Source organism: Mya arenaria, chromosome 8 (genome assembly GCF_026914265.1).
Source record: "Mya arenaria isolate MELC-2E11 chromosome 8, ASM2691426v1".
Lineage (NCBI taxonomy): Eukaryota > Metazoa > Mollusca > Bivalvia > Myida > Myidae > Mya > Mya arenaria.
In genome coordinates, this window is record NC_069129.1 from 48,481,029 (window position 1) to 48,500,090 (window position 19,062).

A 19,062-nucleotide genomic window follows, 5' to 3' on the forward strand; every position below is an offset into this window, starting at 1 on the left:
CTCCGGAAATCTAAAAATGATTGAATCTAATTTTTAATAATGTAGAATAGTAACAATGACTTCATCATGATGACATAATAGATACATACTAAGAATAAAGCCTTAAGCCAGAGAAAAAATATTTTAGATTCTCATCCTAGCCCGCCCGTCATATAAAAAATAAATAAAATATGCCATTCAGCCCCATTTTTTTCTTCAAAATACGGATGAGAATCAAAACATATTTTCCTGTGGCCTTTTGCTGCAATCCACTGTAAGATATAAATTAACCTCATATGCAGTGAACCATTGGCTTACAGAGACATGCTTGGACACCTTGACACTATGTACAAGATGTACTAGCACTTTGAACACTTATTATTGTTTCAGTGTGCAATCTGTCGTTATCCAACTGTGTAATGTGTTTTTTTATTTAATTCCACTTCAGAGAATTCAAACACTTGTGGCTTTTGATTGAATTAATACAGTCTTTCATCTTCAGTTCCCGTCTCATAGTAATGTTGAACACTTCGACATTTTCTTAGGAGTTGGCCTTGCTCCTCTGTTAAACGCTGAAAGTTCCTGGCTGAAATGCAAGAGAGGATTTAAGCTGGACAAAAGATAAAGGTTAAATAACATGAATAAATCACCAAGCCAGGAATATCGTTACACTTTAAATCATATATATAACTACCAATGTTATGAGCAACAGAAGAGTTCGAAGATATGTGCAAACTGGTTTGAGGAAATTGGAACTAGAGCTTGAAACTCTAAATGATCATGTGAATGTTGGTCTCGCCATTCCACAAGTGGATTAAAAAATCACAAAATCGGCAAAAATGTATAACATTTCATGATTGCAACATCATTTGTGAGATATAAAATATTTGCCTCATGTACACAACTTTAAGTTGTATACAAGCATTCAGAGGTAGAATTTTAACAAACAGCAACACACCAATTTTAGAAAGCTTTTTGCATACTTTGGGAGGTAAAAAAACTCATAGAGACTTGTCTTTAGAAAGCCTTTAAAACAAAAATGATTGCATTTGAGCTGTGTTGTCTAAACAATGGTCAATCTCAGGATTAATACAATTATGGAAAACAAGTATCAAATTTGTCCAAGATTTTGTCAAGGAAAACATTATGACCAGATTTATCAAGACAGTGCCAAAATGGTCTCTTGAGTATAACAGGGCTTTTTTAAGTGACCTAACAAGTTAGTTTTTCGACAAAAGATGACCCAGTGCACACTGAGGTGCTTCATTTCAACACCCACATTTCATCAGTAACTGGAAGCATACTTTGTCTATATAACAGACAGCAACATTGCTGCAAAACTATTGGATCATAAATAAAACTCTTATTTTTAAGCGAACACTTTTAATGAGAAACAAGATAAGTCTACATCTGCAAGCAACATACAAACATGAATTTACCTTCAGGCAGCCCTTCAGCATGTTCAGAGATGACAGTGGATGGGGCAACTGTACCATTGTTCCCTGTAGCATCTGAAACACACAGTTAAGTTGAATGTCAACTGCTACAATATTATGAAAGCTTACTGGTATTCAGGTACAAAAATAACACATGCAATTATTAACTTACTGGATACATAAATTATAAATGTTACAAACATATTAGATCTAAATGTATTAATCAAGAAGTGTTGTCATTTTGGGTAACAATAAATCAAGGTGACCAAACATCTGCGGTTAAACTTCGACACACACAATTCATTACACACTTTTAGCATACATCATGAGGTACTAAAGTCAATGCATGTCTAGGTGCAACAGGAAAAAGTATGTACCTATTTACAGATAAAATGCTCAATTAAGCCTGCAGTTTACCAAGATAAGCATGGTCCACTTCTGATCTTCTGTTGATGCACCAAGAGCATCTTGAGATGGTTCCGAGATCTCTGTAGTTTCTGCAACTGTATAATCGTCTTAACAGCATCTGAAATGCATTGAAAGTGTTTCAAACTGCAACATTCTCGGTTCAGTCTATATTATATACCTGTATTATAGAGGGTTAAGTTGAAGTCATGGGCAAACAGAACTGTAATAGCATTAAATAGTCAATCTAAAAAACTGGCGCCATTTTTCTAGTAATTTTGGAAATCTCTCTCTATATATAAATATTGTTGAATAATGAACACCATATTTCCAAACAACATTATGATGCAGAATACCATAAAAAGTTAAATTACAAGTGCAGAGCTCCTGATAATTCTGTAGGGTTAATGGTACTGTTTGCTGACCATTTGGACCAAGCATATTGTTCACTTGTGGTTGAAATTAGCACAAGCCTACAAGCGCCGCACTCGTAAAATACGTTCCGGGCTGGCTTAGATCCTGGGTTTTATACAGCAGATCTTGTTTAAAATTGTATTGCCAAGTATAAGAATTCTGGTTTCCTCATTCAAAAGATAAGGTTTTAATGCAAAAAATTATTTTACTCTACTGGTGTTTGGGTGTAAAAGATATTTTTAAGTAAAAGACTACATAATTTCCATAATTATTTCAAGAAAATTATGAGTACCACATCCAGTAGTTTGAAAATCAAAGGTTGCCTGTACCACTGCATTTGAAATTCAAAGGGCATTTGCCATAAAGTAAAGGGTTGATGACAAATAACCCTCTAATCTTGAGCTCTGTAAAAGTGGCTGACAAACCTTGTTATCCGGTTTACAGAAGATGTATTCAAGGACATGCATGACTGTGTCCACATGCTGGCCTGTGTAAGAACCAATACGCAAGTTCGAGTCCAGCTCTCCTGAAAAAAAAACATAAACAGGATACATTTTTACAATGCTGTTAACAGCAATTATGAATCTTTTTTTAAATATCAGTTCATACGAAACAATAAAGAATTAAAATACAAGGAATAATAATGTGCATACTTTTTGTGTTGTTTGTTCTTTATTTTAACTTGTATTTAGGAGGGAAAATTCAAGAATGTATTTATGGCATTATACAATTAAAAAAAATCAGCTTTGTCAACTCCTGGTTGTGAAAGAAATGGGAAATATGAATTTTGTTGCTCCCGCTCCTTGCTTCAACTTTTCTTGGTCACAATCGAATAAATAAACAAATATTTGTTGTGGCCTAAAGTTCATACATTAACCATAAAAGTACAGTGCATTTATTCCTGAAATTGTTCGAGCTCATAAATGCCTTACTTTTGCTTCTTCCTCCCTGCTAGAATGCAATATGTCTCTCGCAGCTCGCAGAGAATATATCCTCCAAATATTTTCCGCATATGCCTCTCACTCTAATCAACCATATACTGTAGCTGCTCATGGGTCAAATCTTGAACATTGCTGCAAAAAAACATGTACAAAAATAGAAAAACATGTCCTGCAAACAATTGCTTAAGATTACAAAGTATGCTTACGGTACATAACATTGTTTTATATACCGGATAGGTAAAGTTTAGCACAAGTCACCTATAGCTGATGTAGAAGTGTTTCACAACTCCATGGAAAGGTGTCTGTTGTAGACCTTTCCATTGGCGAAGCAGTAACCAATGTTTTTTTGTTTATAGTAGTACATGAAAGAAACTAACATTATTCATAATATGTGCACTGAACACATCCTTAATCAATAAAATGAAATGACAAAACAAGATTCCTTGAGAGCAAGGTTAATTATCTGGTCTGTGTGCAGGTATCTCACTCAAACAGTTGTGGGTTCATTCTGCATCAGGGATACATGTAATGATGTATGTCTTTCTGACAAGCTTTTAAAACAGACACATTCAGGTTTGACTGGTGAAGGAAACAAGACCTTTTCGGTTACCTTATACATTTAATCTCGATCTTGAATTCCATTATTTTTTCTCCATGGTCATGTCACTTTTACAGAATCAACTTCATCACTCTCTTCAGATATTGCCTGGTTTTCATTCCCTTTGTTCATTATGAAATGATTATCAATGTTTCAACCAAGAAAATATGCTAATATTTTAACAAAAGGGCCATGATTGCCCAGAGTGGTGACTTTATTTAAAGATTTTTCACTCCCCCGCTGACCAGGCACCATGGTGATATTTTCTTTGAAAAACAGACATGCTAAAACTGATAGGATTGTATGTACACCAACATATGTCAGATGTCCTAAAATCAATTTTAAGTTACATACAAACATTCTGAGGTACAAGTTGAACACACAACAAGTGAGCAATACACAAATCTTGAGAAGCTTTTAGCATACTTTGTGAGGTAATCAAACCGCAGAATAGCTGATAGTATTTTAAAATTTATAACATTTTGTAAGGAACACACACACACACAAACACACACATTCCGAGGTATATCTTAATAAGCATTGTGTCTACTTTATGAGGTACCTTTTGACAGAAATAGTCTTTAAGTTATGAGCATCAACAGACTGTGATCACCAGCGACAAATAATTACTCAAAGAAAGTTGGTTTCGTATTCAATTTACCTTGAGGCGGCCCTTCAGCATGTTCAGAGACAACTGTGGATGGTAAACTATCCCTCTGATTTCTACAGCATCTAAAACACAAATTTAAGTTGAATGTAAACTGTTACAAACTCATTAAAGCTTAAAACTTCACAAAAATATACTGGTATTCAGGAATAAACAAGAGCTGTCACAGTATGTGACGAATGCCCCCGAACGTGACATTGACCTACGAACAAGGTCAGTACATGAAAAGTTGATCTTGCCTTTACGTGTCAAATACATATGGCAAGTTATTTTAAATTGCCTCTGAACATAAAAAAATACCACCCATACTGACAACCTACACTGTTATGTCCTTATATTCAGAATTCCCTTGTGAATAAACACTAAGTGTGACCTTGACCTTTGAGGTAGGGACACGGGTCTTGCACGCAACAAGTCGTCTTGGTATGTGGAACACATGTGGCAAGTTATTTTAAAATCTGTCCATACAAGGGAAAGTTACAGCCCGGACACGACAACCTATACTCTATGTCCTTATATGCAGCACTCCATTGTAAATAAACACTAAGTGTGACCTTGACCTTTGAGGTAGGGACACGGGTCTTGCAGGTGACACGTTGTCTTGGTATGTGGAACACATGTGGCAAGTTATTTTAAAATCTGTCTATACAAGAGAAAGTTACAGCCCGAACACGACAACCTATACTCTTTGTCCTTATATGCAGCACTCCATTGTGAATAAACACTAAGTGTGACCTTGACCTTTGAGGTAGGGACACGAGTCTTGCACGCCACACGTCGTCATGGTATGTGGAACACATGTGGCAAGTTATTTTAAAATCTGTCCATACAAGGGAAAGTTACGGAGCCAGACGGACGGACAGACGGTGCGATTTTAATATGCCCATCTTCGGGGGGCATAAAAATAACACATGCAATTATAAACTAACTAGATGCTTACATCACTAAATAACAAACATACAATATCTGGATGTATAAATCAACAATTGTTCTGAGAAATAATGTCCCTGAGGTGACACCAAATAAGTGACAAAATAACCCAGACTCTATGAATCTAATAATTTAAGAACAAGAATAAGTTTTACTAAATAAAGCTTAAAATACATTCTGAGGTTTAACTTCAACACACACATTTCATTACAAACTTTTAGTATACATCATGAGGTACTTTAAAGACTGTGCTGGTCTAGGTGCAACAGAAAAAAGAATGTACCTGTTTCAGTCATAAGCTCAATTAATGTCAGGATGGCTCAGAGGTAGAGTATCCTCCTCACAACCAAGAGGTGAGCACTAGGTTTGATTCCCGCTCAGAAAAATGTTCTTGTTTCCACTCATTTGTACACTGTCTTAGTACTGAATTTGACTAAGGAAACCGACTGGAGTGTGTTTAAAATAAGCTGTTAGCTTTACACAATCAGGCTTAAATAAAGTAGTATAAACTAATGAGCACTCAAGTTTACCATGATAAGCATGTTTCAATACTTCTTCTGCTGATGCACTGAGGACATCTTTAAATGGTTCAGTGACCTCTGTAGTATATGCAGCTGCATGATCATCTTTTACAGCATCTGAAATGCATCGAAATCCTATACCATGTGCAGATCTGCCATGCCAAAATACCATTACGGTATATCAAAGTATATGTCATATGTTCACAAACACAGGTTTGCGGAGTTGTAAGATCATTCTACAATTCAAATTTTAAGTTACATACCGTGATTCCGAGGTACACTTTTAACACACAGCAACACACCATTATTTAAAAACGTTTGGCATACTTTGTGAGGTATTAAAAAATAGAAGTGTTACCTTGATCTTTGAGAAAGAGACACAGGTCTTAACACGTGTCTTTAAGTGCTTTACAGAATGTGCAAAGTTATTTAAAAATATGTCCAAACATTAAAAGGTTACAGCCCGGATATGACCACCTATACTCAATGTCTGTATATTAAAGCTGCACTCTCACAGATATACCAGTTTTACAACTTTTTTATTTTTTGTCTTGGAAATAGCAAATTTTGCGTTAATATTTGCAAACCAACGGTAAAATATTGCTGACAAAATATCAGATAGCAGATTTTCATATTTTCCGTTCGAAAATTAATGTTTTATGGCTTAAACCGTTACTTACGGTTTAAGAAAAATGCATAAAACAGCAATTTTTGAACATAAATATAAAAATCTGCGATATTTTTGTCAGCAGTCTTATTTAACTGAGTTCCGTGGATTTTCGCAAAAATTGGCTCGGCCCAAGACAAAAAATAAAAAAGTTGTCAAAACGTTCAATCTGTGAGGGTGCAGCTTTAAACAATCCATACTGATCAGACATAAAGTGTGACCTTGACCTTGGAGGTAGAAACACAAATCGTGCATGTGTCTCCCATATGAAATTTTCAGCAAGAATCCGGCCAGAATTTTGCAGGAAAGTGGCAGGAATATCATATTTACGCCCGTAATCTGGCAGTAATTTATTTGTGGGAAGGAAAGTTATGTACCTGGACTGGAACTTCATTCATTTACATACGGAAAATCCACAATATATTACAAAATTACAATTGGAAACTGATTCTGGTAATAATTTTAAACTTAGAAAATTTCTGAAATACTTTTCACTGTTAAAACAGACTTAGTTTTACATGACACGCGTAAAGTTCATTTTTCTGGCTGTAAATAGGGACCTCCATTTTTTTCTTAATGACTTTTATTTTTAATGGTGCATCATCAGCATTTGTCTTTAACTTTATTATTATTATTATATTTTTTATTATTATTAAATTTTCATTTCATAAGTTTAAAAAAACACAAAAAGATAAACATACATTTTAACATATTAATTAGAAATTAGAAGTCTTTTATCAGTGTGCTCTGTTAGTTTATTGACCAAGCTATTTCTCACGGTACACATTGCCTGGGCTTATCAGATTATCTAAGGTCAGGCAGAAAATTTCAGTGAGTATGCGGAGAATCAGGGCTCAGTAGCCAATAAGATCAGTGGATTTCAAATGTTCAGGCGGTTTTCTTGATGTAAACACAGCCATGGCGGTTATACTTTCTGCAGATTCCTATTGTTTGCTGGATATAATCAGGATCTGTCATAGTTTGAAGGTAAACACTTATTTCAAAATGTATCTTAAATTATATGTCATTCATTTCATCCTATTTGTTACATAATTATGAGTCTTTTGAATTCATAAAACATTTTAATAATGATTTTCTGTATATGTATGTTACTCTGTGTTAAAATGCTGTTAGATGGCTTTAATATTAAATGGCAAGGAAAGTACACAAGATCTGAAAGTAACAGTTGGAGCACATAAAGCAGACCATACCCAAAGAAGGTTTGTGAAGGATTGTATTTATTCAGAAAGAAATATATCTATATGGAAATCATGTTGCTTTTATGGTCATAGTTTTAAAGCAGTATCGTTACTCATGTAAAAAAACAACAACACATTTGTGATAAGTAACATTTTTATGTAGCAGGTAATTAAAATGCAGGTTATGTTGATTGAATATTTGTATTTGTGTGTTTTATTGCATGTTTCTAGCCATTGCCGAGAGCCATAAAACAGGGTTTGACTTCTTGGCATATCCTTGTCAACATATCCACCAATCTGTATAAGTCCCGGTGGCCGTGTGGACTAGCCGGTTGTTTTCTAATATTTTCTTGACTTAACCAGCGTTGGTTCTAACTCCACTATAACAAAAATCCTTTCACTGTATTTTTTTTCTGCAATTTTGACATGATAGAGTAAAATAATGATAAATAAGTGTTTCCAGATGCATTACCGGGAAAACTTAGTTTTGGTCCAAAATCATGAGCGAGTCACTTTAAGCTGTGAGGATGATAAAGTGTGCTTGAGAATGTTAAAATGGATTAAAAATGATGCATTTTGATACTAGTAATAAAATAATTTTACATGATATTAAATTTTACTGCAGATTGTGTGACGTCCTAGTTGCTGGACAGAATACATTTGGATCTGACTGGAAAAAAGGCATTACCAATCAAGCAAGTTGAGTCTGTGTTAGAAAAGTGAAAATAAGCATGGACAAAACTCGCAGAGGATTCCAAAAACACTATAACTTTAATTTTCAAATAAGTCTTTGTAGACTCATTGTCTCTTCATTTCATAATATTTATATTGCAGATTATAACACTATAATCAGTTTACTGATTTTAAAATCACAAAAAATAAAGTCATGCAACGATTACAACAAAAGTATATATTATAATAAATAATATCAATGAAAATCATTTTATTTAAACAAGTTAGAAAAGTTTAAGCAGGCACGTAGTGAAAAGCAATGAATTGAGTTTTAGAAATGTTGTAAATTCCAGTTACATTAAATATTAAGTTACATTTTACGGTCAGATTTTTGAAAAAAATCCTGTTCCAAAATTCCGGTTAATTTAAACATTACGTCCACTTTTACGGTCAGGTTCTGTCCGTTTGGCACACGTAAATCCATCTTAATATTACGTATGGAAATTTTTATGCACAAAATTTTATAAAAATTCCGGTGCATTTTAATATTACGTCCACTATTACAGTCAGATTCCGTCTGTTTAGCACACGTAAATCGTTCTTTATTTTCCTTAATTCTGGCCGTAATTATCATGATTCCGTACAAGTACGTAAAATTGAAAGTGTTATGTTTTACGGTTGGAAAATTTCGTACAGGAAGGACACACAGATAATTTTAATATGCAGGGTGTGGATAATTCATGTTCATTTCTGAGATATTATTAAAGTATCTGTCTTCAGCACACAAACATGTATATCAGACTCATAAAATTATTTCACAATTTTAAATTACGTAGGTTGTCCGGCTAGCGCAGTTGTTAGCGCACTTACTTCTCACCTGGGCAACCCTGGTCCAATTCCCGGCCTAGGCGCATGTGAGTTTGGTTAATGGTCACTAAACCGGACAAGTGGGTTTTCTACGGGTACTCCGGTTTCCCCCACAACATCAGACCACACTCTTGCACAACATCGTGCCAACGAGAGGGACTTAGTTTAATAAGCTATCAAAGGTTTCTTCACAATCGTTGTAAAATATATAATGTTTAAACAAAATTACTTTCAAACATTCTGAGGTACAATTTTAACACACAAATAAGCACTGAGCATACTTCAGGAGGTATTTAACATAGGGCCAGAGTTTTTTCAATTTTTCGTTTTACGATAGCGCAGTACCTAAATATTGCAAAACTCAAAAAAGAAAAAGATTCAAATTCCTAACTTTATTTTTATTTTTTCCGCCGCCCGTCTCTTCGATCTCAGATAGAAAATAAAATTTAGTGTTATTTAACCTTATTTCACAACAAAAAATTATCGCGCACAGTTTCCAAGATGGCGGAAGCCGGCGATTATTGCTTACAAAGTAAACTGAAATATGTTTCATTGTTTTGTGATATCACATGCATATTATATGCCATGACGAAAATAAACTTGCTTAATATCATGTCTAAGAGCTTATAAGGAATATGGCTGCCTGTTTACGAAATTTTAAAGTGGATTTAGTTTGAAGACTGATAATGTTGTTCATAAAATCGTGGCGATTTTTTGTGATATCGGAACGGAATTGTATTTTCTTTATATCGAAGCATAAAATAACTTAAATACTTCTGTGCGTAGACCTGTTTACACGGGGAAACACTGAAAATTGGAATTTGCTGTACAGTTTCTGACTACAGAAAAAGACGAGAATGTGACATTGGATTTGGCTTGTTTGTCTTAAAGACAATAAAGTTATACCACCTACTGCATACCATTTTTAAGGGCATTGACTCCTCTTTTCATGTCACCTATTTTAAAATGGATTGTTTGTATGTTGATTAAGAAACTTAAAAAAACTGGACTCGACCGTGAAATCTGGTAAGTTTGAGTTACATACCTTGTTTCTTTCTTGTATATCAGACATTTAATTTCCTCAGAAGTGTTGTTTATCTCATTATATATACCCAAAATGATATTATTAATCAACATTTTAGACACAAACAATGAGCCAGATGTCTTTGGTTTTGCCAGTGCAAGTTTCAGTGACTATTAAAAACACTTCAAAAGTGTAGAAGCACATATTAAAATCATGCACATATATATACAGAATTGATTTAATTATCATCATGTGAAAATGACAGCTTGTTTTGCCTTTATAATACAGACTATTGTTGCATCATTTAATCGATTACCAGTTATTTGCAAATATTTAGGTCCGGAGTGAGAATTGTTTATATTTATATGTTAAATCTGCGTTAGGAAGTCTGGATTTTTTTCACTAAACGTTTTTTGTCATGTATATCCAATATAGCTGCCGCTGTTTCTGCTACAGTGGGCTTGGCTATTTCTCGGCCACCGGCCAAATGTCCGATCGAAAGTTGGCGGTTTTCTGGCCGTTTCTTGGCCAAATATGGGCCGCTCTGTTTAGACACCTGCCAGAAAACGACCCGGCCAATTTTCAGCCAGTTTATGGCCAAATCCATGGAAATTGCTGGGAAATGGCATTCTTGTTTAGATTTTCATTGAGACAAGTTGCATTTTTAGTTTTCTATAATTATTTTAATAACTTTGGATTTTTGGCGAAATGTTTGATAATTTTACAAAGATTTAAAATGAAAAACATTTATGCTGCGGCTGTCATTTTATTTTCTACGAACTTGAAACATTTTGGCATTTATTCTTGTTAAGAAATACATAACTTAGATAGTATTTAACTTGTCAGAGAAATTTTGGACTTTCTGAAAGTATGGACACTACAAATATATTTGAAGAAGTTTTTTAAACTGATGTCCTCTAACAGCTGTGGCGCAACACTATTATACATCAGGCAGTATGGAGTACAAAACAAGTGTGCACAACTGCAAAACATGCATTGTATAAAAAAATTCAAAAAAAGGAAAAAATATGGAAAATCCATCTTATTTTTATTCTTTTTTCTCGACGCTCATTTTTCGACATCTTTTTCTTATTTTTATTCCTGGTGCTTTAATATTTTTGTAAAAATTCTCGTAAAACGAAAAATAAAAAAAACTGGCCTAATTGCCCTTCCCTAAATTTGCCACCAACTTCCATCAAATGCCATGGATTTGGGTGGCATTTGGTGGAAAATGGGTGGCACTTGGTGGAATATCAAGAACTTCACCAACTGCCATGAAATTTCCACCCAACTGGAGGTGGCATTTGGTGTAAAAAAATGCATGTGGCACTTGGTGAAAAAATTTGACTTAGTTAATTTTTCATATGGCAGTTGGTGAAAAACTGAACTTAGTTAATTTTTTGGGTGGCATTTGGTGAAAAAGACTTAGAAAATCTCAAGAGTTCTGTAAGATGGAACTCATTCACCATTAATTATCATCATGGAATAAGAATAGCATTCAGTTGCTGTTGATGCTGCTGCATCATTGCATAATTATGCTACTATTTAAAACTAACTGGTAATACTACTTTTGGGGATTTCTCCCACTACTACTATAACTATAGTCCCACTACTCTTCACCATGTTGGTGGTTCTATTGATGATGATTATGATGTTGGTGGTTCTATTGATGATGATTATGATGTTCAGGTGGTTCTATTGATGATGATTAAGATGTTGGTGGTTCTATTGATGATGATTATGATAATGGTGGTGGTGGTGATTATGCTGATTGTGGAAGTGGTGATTATGATGGTGGTGGTGGTGATGATGATCATGATGATTGTGGTGGTGGTGGTAGTGATTATGATGATGGTGGTGGTGGCGGTGATTATGATGATGATGGTGGCGATTATGATGATGGTGGTGGCGGTGGTGGTGATTATGATGATGGTGGTGGCGGTGGTGGTGATTATGATGATGGTGATTATAATGATGATGGTGATTGTGAAGGGGTGATTATAATGGTGGTGGTGATGGTGATCATGATAATTGTGGTGGAGTTGGTTGTGATCATGATGATTGTGGTGGTTGTGGTGATCATGATGATTGTGGTGGTGCTGGTGTTGGTGGTGATTATGATGGTGGTGTTGGTGGTTCTTCATTTCAACACACATATTTCACCAATATTTTTACGCATACTTTGTCCAAATACATGTTAAAGAGTATAATAAGCCTGATTTTAATAGATGACAAGATATCTAACATTTGTAAGCAACACACACACACACATTCCATGTTCATCTTTACAAGCATTATGTCTACTTTATGAGGTACCTCATCACAGAAAAATAGTCTTAAGTAATTAACATCAACAGATTGTGGTCACCAGCGAAAAATAACTATGTAAAGAAAGTTGGTTTTTGTATTCAATTTACCTTGAGGCGGCCCTTCAGCATGTTCAGAGACAACTGTGGATGGGGCAACTGCCCCACTGTTCCCTACAGCATCTGAAACACACAGTTGAGTTGAATATATACTGTTACAAACTCATTAAAGCTAAAAGCTTCACACATATATACTGGTATTCAGGTACAAAAATAACATAAGCAATTATTAACTAACTAGATGCTTACATCGCCAAATTACGAACATACAAGATCTAGATGTATAAATCAACATGTGTTTGTCATTCCGAGAAACAATGTCCCCCAAGGTGACACCCAATAAGTGATTAAATAACCCAGACTGAATAAATCTGTTAATTGAGAACAACCATAAGTTTTACTGAATTAAGCTTAACAAACTTTCTGAGGTTTGACTCCAACACACACACACAATTCATTACAAACTTTTAGCATACATCATGAGGTGCTTTTAAGTCGATGCTTGTCTAGATGCAACAGAAACATGTATGTACCTGTTTCAGATCATAAACTCAATTAATGTAAGGATGGCTCAGAGTTGTAGTGTCCGCCTCGCAGCCAAGAGGTGCTAGGTTTGATCCCCAGTCAGGAAAATGTTCTAGTTTCCTCTCATATTTACACTCAGTACTGGTGAGTTTGACCAAGGAAACCGACTGGAGTGTGTTTAAAATAAGCTGTTAGCTTTTACACAATCAGGCTTAAATCAATTAGTATGAACTAATTAGCACTCAAGTTTACCATGATAAGCATGTTCCAAGACTTCTGCTGATTCACCGAGGGCATCTTCAGATGTTTCTGTGACCTCTGTAGTATCTGCAGCTGTATGACCATCTTTAACAGCATCTGAAATGTATCAAAATTCTATACCACGCGCAGATCTGCCATGTCACAATGCCATGAGAAGTATTTGTCTTATGTTCAAAGACAGGGTTTCAGGAGTTGTAAGGTCATTTTAAAATTTTAATTTTAAGTTATATACAGTCATTTATCACACAGCAACACACCATTATTTAAAAACTTTTGGCATACTTTGTAAGGTAATAAAACATAGACAAGTGTGACCTGGATCTTTTACAAAGGGAAACAGGTCTTAACGTGCGGTCTTCATGTGGTTTACAGATGTGCAAAGTTATTTTAAAATCTGTCCAAACATCAAAAGGTTACAGCCTGGATATGATCACCTATACTCAATGTATGGTATGTATATTGAACAATCTATAATGATCAAACACAAAGTGTGACTTTGACCCTGGAGGTAAGAACACAAACCTTGCACGTAACACATGCCTAAAGTATACTAAACATGTGTGCCAAATAATTTCAAAATTTCCATACATGTGAAAGACACAGTTCGGACATGAACAGATATACTCTATGTCATTAAACGCAGCATTCCATAGAAATCAAACCATAAGTGTGACCTTTGAGGTAGGGACACGGGTCCTGCAAGTGGAATGTCATCTTTGTATGCAAAACAGCAAGTTACTTTGAGAACTGTCTATACATGAAGAGGATACAGTCCGGGTTATATAGTGTAATTTTGACCTTGGAGGTAAGGACATTGGCCTTGCACACGACATGACGTTTTTGTATGCATAACACATTTGCAAAAGAATTTTAAAATCAGTCCATAGATGACTTAATAACAGTCCAGACACAACTGGGAGGGACAAAGGACACACGGATGATTTTAATTAGCCCAATTGGGATTCATAATCATTTATGAGATATCATAAAAGTATCTGTCTTCAGCACACAACCATGTATATCAAGCGCCATAAAATCATTTTACAATTTTAAATTATGACAAACCTTCTGAGGTACAATTCTAACACACTAAGGACAAATGAGCTGGAGGTAATTTTACATAATGATGAACTGCAGTATAGATGATTGTGTGGTCTTGACAAAAGCCAATCACATAATGAATTAATTATGGAAAAAACTATTCATTTCAACAGTTTTAAGGCCAAAAAAAAAAAAATAGGTCTGTTTCCGGTCGCCCGACCGACCCTCTTATTTCCGCGCCGACCCTATACTTTTTATTGGTGTAAAAGTTAACTGCGCGCATATTTAGTACTTTTCGGTACTTTCTTTCCGTTAATTCTTTGGTCTCATTTCGAATTCGGTAATTTGATAAGCAGTCTATTAAAATGGCGGCACCCATGTCGAGTTCGTCAGTCAATAATCGTACAGTTATATATTAATCCTGCATAGCAATGTCCATGCTCTCCACGAGATCCTCGTGGGTATAACTGTAAGTTATGTGACGTCACACAGTGTGACTCTTTGATCTGAAGCCGATAGAATGTGTTTATTCAGTTCAATGCATGTATAAAATGGTGTTTTAATTAACTTGATGAAGGATTTTCACTACAGGCTTAACTAGAATGGGCTTTTGAGAAAAGCGCATGTCTCCCCCGAAGGCTTAGTAAACAGACACTTACCATAAACATGCAAAGGCCTTCAAGTGCTGCTGTTTCTCAGGGAAAAAACGGCAGGTCTTTTATGGACAAAAAACAAAATAAACAAAATGCACGAAAGTTGAAATGATACGCCAGTTATTGATCGGAAACGGTTTTCATCTTCAAGCCCTTGTGGACTTGACCTTTGACCCAGTGACCCCAACTACTGCATGACCCTTACAAGCATGCAAAGTTTGGAGACTCCAGGTAAAGCAGAACTTAAGTTATTGATTGGAAACCGTTTTTCATCATCACTCTCTTTTTGGACCCAGTGACCCCAAAATCAATACGGATCATCTGCCCAAGAAGACCTACCAGCATGCAAAAGTTCAAGACTCAAAGGCAATAGGAACTCCACTTATTGATCGGAAACCTTTTCTTATGTTCAGGTGTCTGTGACCGTCACCTCTGACATAGTGACCTCAAAAACAATGCGGGTCTTGTACACCCGAGTAACATCTCTACAATTTTTGGTAAACATATGTGAAAGATATTACACGCAAATGATTTTTACATGGAAGGTCACCACGACCTTGACTATTGACCTTGTTACCCCCAAAACAATTGGGATCATCTAGACATCATGACCAACCTCACTTCAAAGTTTGGTGTACCTAGATCAAAGCATTCTCCTGATATTGCACGGAAATATTTTTTTACATTAGAGGTCACAGCGACGTTGACCTTTGACCTTGTGACCCCCCAAAATATAGGAGTTTTCTAAACCTCATGATCAACCTCCCTACCAAGTTTGGTGAACCTAGGTCAAACCATTCTCAAGATATTGAGCGGAAATGTTTCTTACATTGGGGGTCGCCGCGACCTTGACCTTTGACCTAGTGACCCCAAAAACAATAGGGATCTTCTACACCTCATGACCAACCTCCCTACCAAGTTTGGTGAACCTAGGTCAAACCGTTCTCAAGATTTTGAGCAGAAATGTTTTTATATTGGGGGTCGCCGCGACCTTGACCTTTGACCTAGTGACCCCAAAAACAATAGGGATCCTCTACACCTCACGACCAACCTCCCTACCAAGTTTGGTGATCCTAGGTCATGCGGTTTTCCAGTTATCGATCGGAAACGAAGTGTGACGTACGGACGGACTGACGGACTACCGGACTGACGGACAGGGCAAAAACAATATGTCTCCCCCAGAGAAGGGGAGACATAATAAATAAGTTTATGACCATTGATTACTACGGATAAATTAATAAGTGGTAAAATGTAAACATGAAGAAAAAAGGCAGGTTAAACAAACATGTAAATAAAATGTAAAAATGGTAATTTTCTATGTTTTCGGACAGCGAAAAAAATAATTAATTTAAGGTGTCCGAACTCTTAGGTGAATTACGGTATCACTTTCAAATAGTTAGTGTCTTAAATTTAGTACTAAACATATTTTTGAGATTTAAATAAGAAATTAAGTTTCATACTCTAATTCAGTTGAGAATGGAAACGCTTTGTGAACACGGGTCAGGTGTACTTCGGAGATCATTGAAGTGACAAAAACAGCTTCTGACAATGTTTGGAATTTTAATATTCTATCAAATATAAGAATAGCATTATAGCACAAATGTGAAATTGGTAAATATGAAAAATTGACAAATCTGAGGCACTCTTTTTCGACATCTGTTATACAGACAAACATGTTCAACAATACATGCATTTATATTCTAGAAAATGTATATCTATACATTATAATTAATACACATTATACAGTTCTTAATAAATGAATGGACTTGTATTTACATTTTATGCTTTAGTACCTTTTAAAATTGTCTCATACGCAGTTAATATGGTTGTTTTTGAATAAAAGTCAGCCGCCTTCTATTCTAGATCACTTCCCCCCCAAAAAAAATAATAAAAAAAATGCCTACCTACCTACCCTCTTTTTTTTGTGAAGGAGACCGGAAACGAACCTATTTTTTTTTTTGGCCTAAGATTCCCACAAACGTTCTGATGAACAACTTTTAAACACAAAATTCTAACAAACAAAAAAACAAGACACAGACTGAAAAAGTAAAAAAACTATTGAGATTTTTTTTTATTACTTTGTGGATTTTTACGGCAATAGTAGGACAGGGCTTTCCATAATCTTGTTCAAATGTAGAACAAAATTATGAATATTCAAATGGTGGGGCGGAAAATTAAGTCATATAACTTTTAGATGAAATTGGAAAATAAAATAATGTAAGGCAAATACCAGTGTACATGAAATGAGTCAGAGAACATGACATTGCCAGGCTTTTATATAACATATGTCATGTGTAAATTTGAACTACGACAGAAAAAAATTGTCTCTTTGTATTTAATAATACAAAAAGAACTGTTTGCTTTAATTTTTTTAAGGCAATATGATTTTTTTTTATTAAACATTAAATCCCATGTACACGCTTCTTAGAAACAGTAAGTACCAAATGTTTTAATAATCAATATTTTTGAACGCTAAAAGACTTTTCATGTACACTGAATATGTAGTTCTCACTATAAATGCATATTCTGAAAAACCATACAAATAACAAAAACAATTAACAAGGAACATCTCGATATTACTGAATTGTTCAAAAACCACAGGCTTGACATCATTTTTCTGCAAAATATGGTATACAAGTTTGTAAATGCAGAGACATTGATGTCAACATTATGATTCAACTTACTATCATAAAGTTGCCGATAGTTGTCTGGATTCAAGTTAAGTCCATTTGAATGAAATAGCTTTGATTGTGTGCACCTTGCTAATAAAACAATCTCATTTACAAGGAATTCAATTATTGATTAAGTCATGTCTGTATCTACACCATAGGCTATGTAATAAATTATAACATACATTTCAATCAAGACAAAATTAGAGTAGTATCCGTAAGTTTTTATAGGTTTTAAAGGGAAAAATTCATAAAAACAAGCAATGAAAGAAATAATTCAACACTTAACGAAACTAGAGGTTGAGGTTGTATGATGGTCTATTATTAAAATTTGTGACGTCATAAAGCTCACACCAAATTGGGGTATCAATAGGGGAAATCAATAATACAAATTTTACCCAAGTGAGAAGCAATACCCGTCAGACTTTATTTAACATCCAACAGAGTTTGAGTACAATGCATTCAGTATTTTGACTTAAATTAAAAAGAAGAGAAAATTAAAACATTTTATTTCTTACCTTTCGCTTTCTCCAAGGTACATCTGATAAATCAGCAACACCATAATCGTACCTCAATTCAGTGTCTTTGCTGATCATTTCAGTTGCATACAGACAGAGTCTTGGTTGATGTCTGTCATCAACAACTTTAACCATTTTGCAATTAGGCTTTGTGTATCGGTCCAAGTCGTTGACCATGCGTGCCAGACACGTGTCTTTTGAGGCATCGATGCTATTAAAACAATTGAAACATAACATTACTACAAAGAAAGGAAATGTATTATGACAAATGTCCCTATGTGTTTAATGTCCCTATGTGTTTAATGTTCCTATGTGTTTTTTTCACCACTTTGGGTGTCATTAGATTTTTTTTTTATTTTGTGAACAACAATGCTTCAGTTTAAAATATTGAAACCAAGAAAACTATTGACTTTGATAATGTTTTTTTGTTTGGAGAATGCACCCGACATTGCTTAATATTTTTTTCTTAATATAAACCACACATATTTTCCAGTCATGGGGAAATGTATGTTTTTTTTGCACTGGGAATAGCGCTGAATTTTAACCCAAAATTACCGCCCAGACACGACAAGATATTATGTCAATGCATAGTTTTACAAAATAAAATTTAACTGTAACATTCAGCAGTGCTCCAGCTAGCCCGTTTTTCAATGGCGCAGCGCCCGTGCCTCTTTTCTTACCGCCCTGCCCCTTTTTTGAGTACTGCCCT

General features: G+C 35.0%; 1 protein-coding gene across 1 annotated transcript; it reads right to left on the reverse strand.

The window, feature by feature from the left end:
* Positions 1 to 214: 214 nt before the first annotated feature.
* LOC128242399 (uncharacterized) lies at positions 215 to 18,377 on the reverse strand. The gene is made up of 8 exons (XM_052959542.1): positions 18,354 to 18,377; positions 13,464 to 13,568; positions 4,435 to 4,505; positions 3,167 to 3,307; positions 2,660 to 2,760; positions 1,833 to 1,941; positions 1,419 to 1,490; positions 215 to 565 (listed from the first exon to the last, which is right to left on the reverse strand). The coding sequence occupies exons 5-8, from the start codon at positions 2,699 to 2,701 to the stop codon at positions 459 to 461; spliced, it is 330 nt and encodes a 109-aa protein (XP_052815502.1). The 5' UTR covers positions 2,702 to 2,760; positions 3,167 to 3,307; positions 4,435 to 4,505; positions 13,464 to 13,568; positions 18,354 to 18,377; the 3' UTR covers positions 215 to 458.
* Between the last annotated feature and the right edge of the window lie 685 nt (positions 18,378 to 19,062).

Bases quoted from the DNA above. Each gene is read 5' to 3' on its own strand.
- LOC128242399 (XM_052959542.1), bottom strand. From the start codon at position 2,701: ATGCATGTCCTTGAATACATCTTCTGTAAACCGGATAACAAG. The intron at 1,491-1,832 runs GTAAACTGCAGG...TGTGTGTTTCAG, and splicing joins AGTGGACCATGCTTATCTTG to ATGCTACAGGGAACAATGGT. The intron at 566-1,418 runs GTAAATTCATGT...CTTGCATTTCAG, and splicing joins TGCTGAAGGGCTGCCTGAAG to CCAGGAACTTTCAGCGTTTA.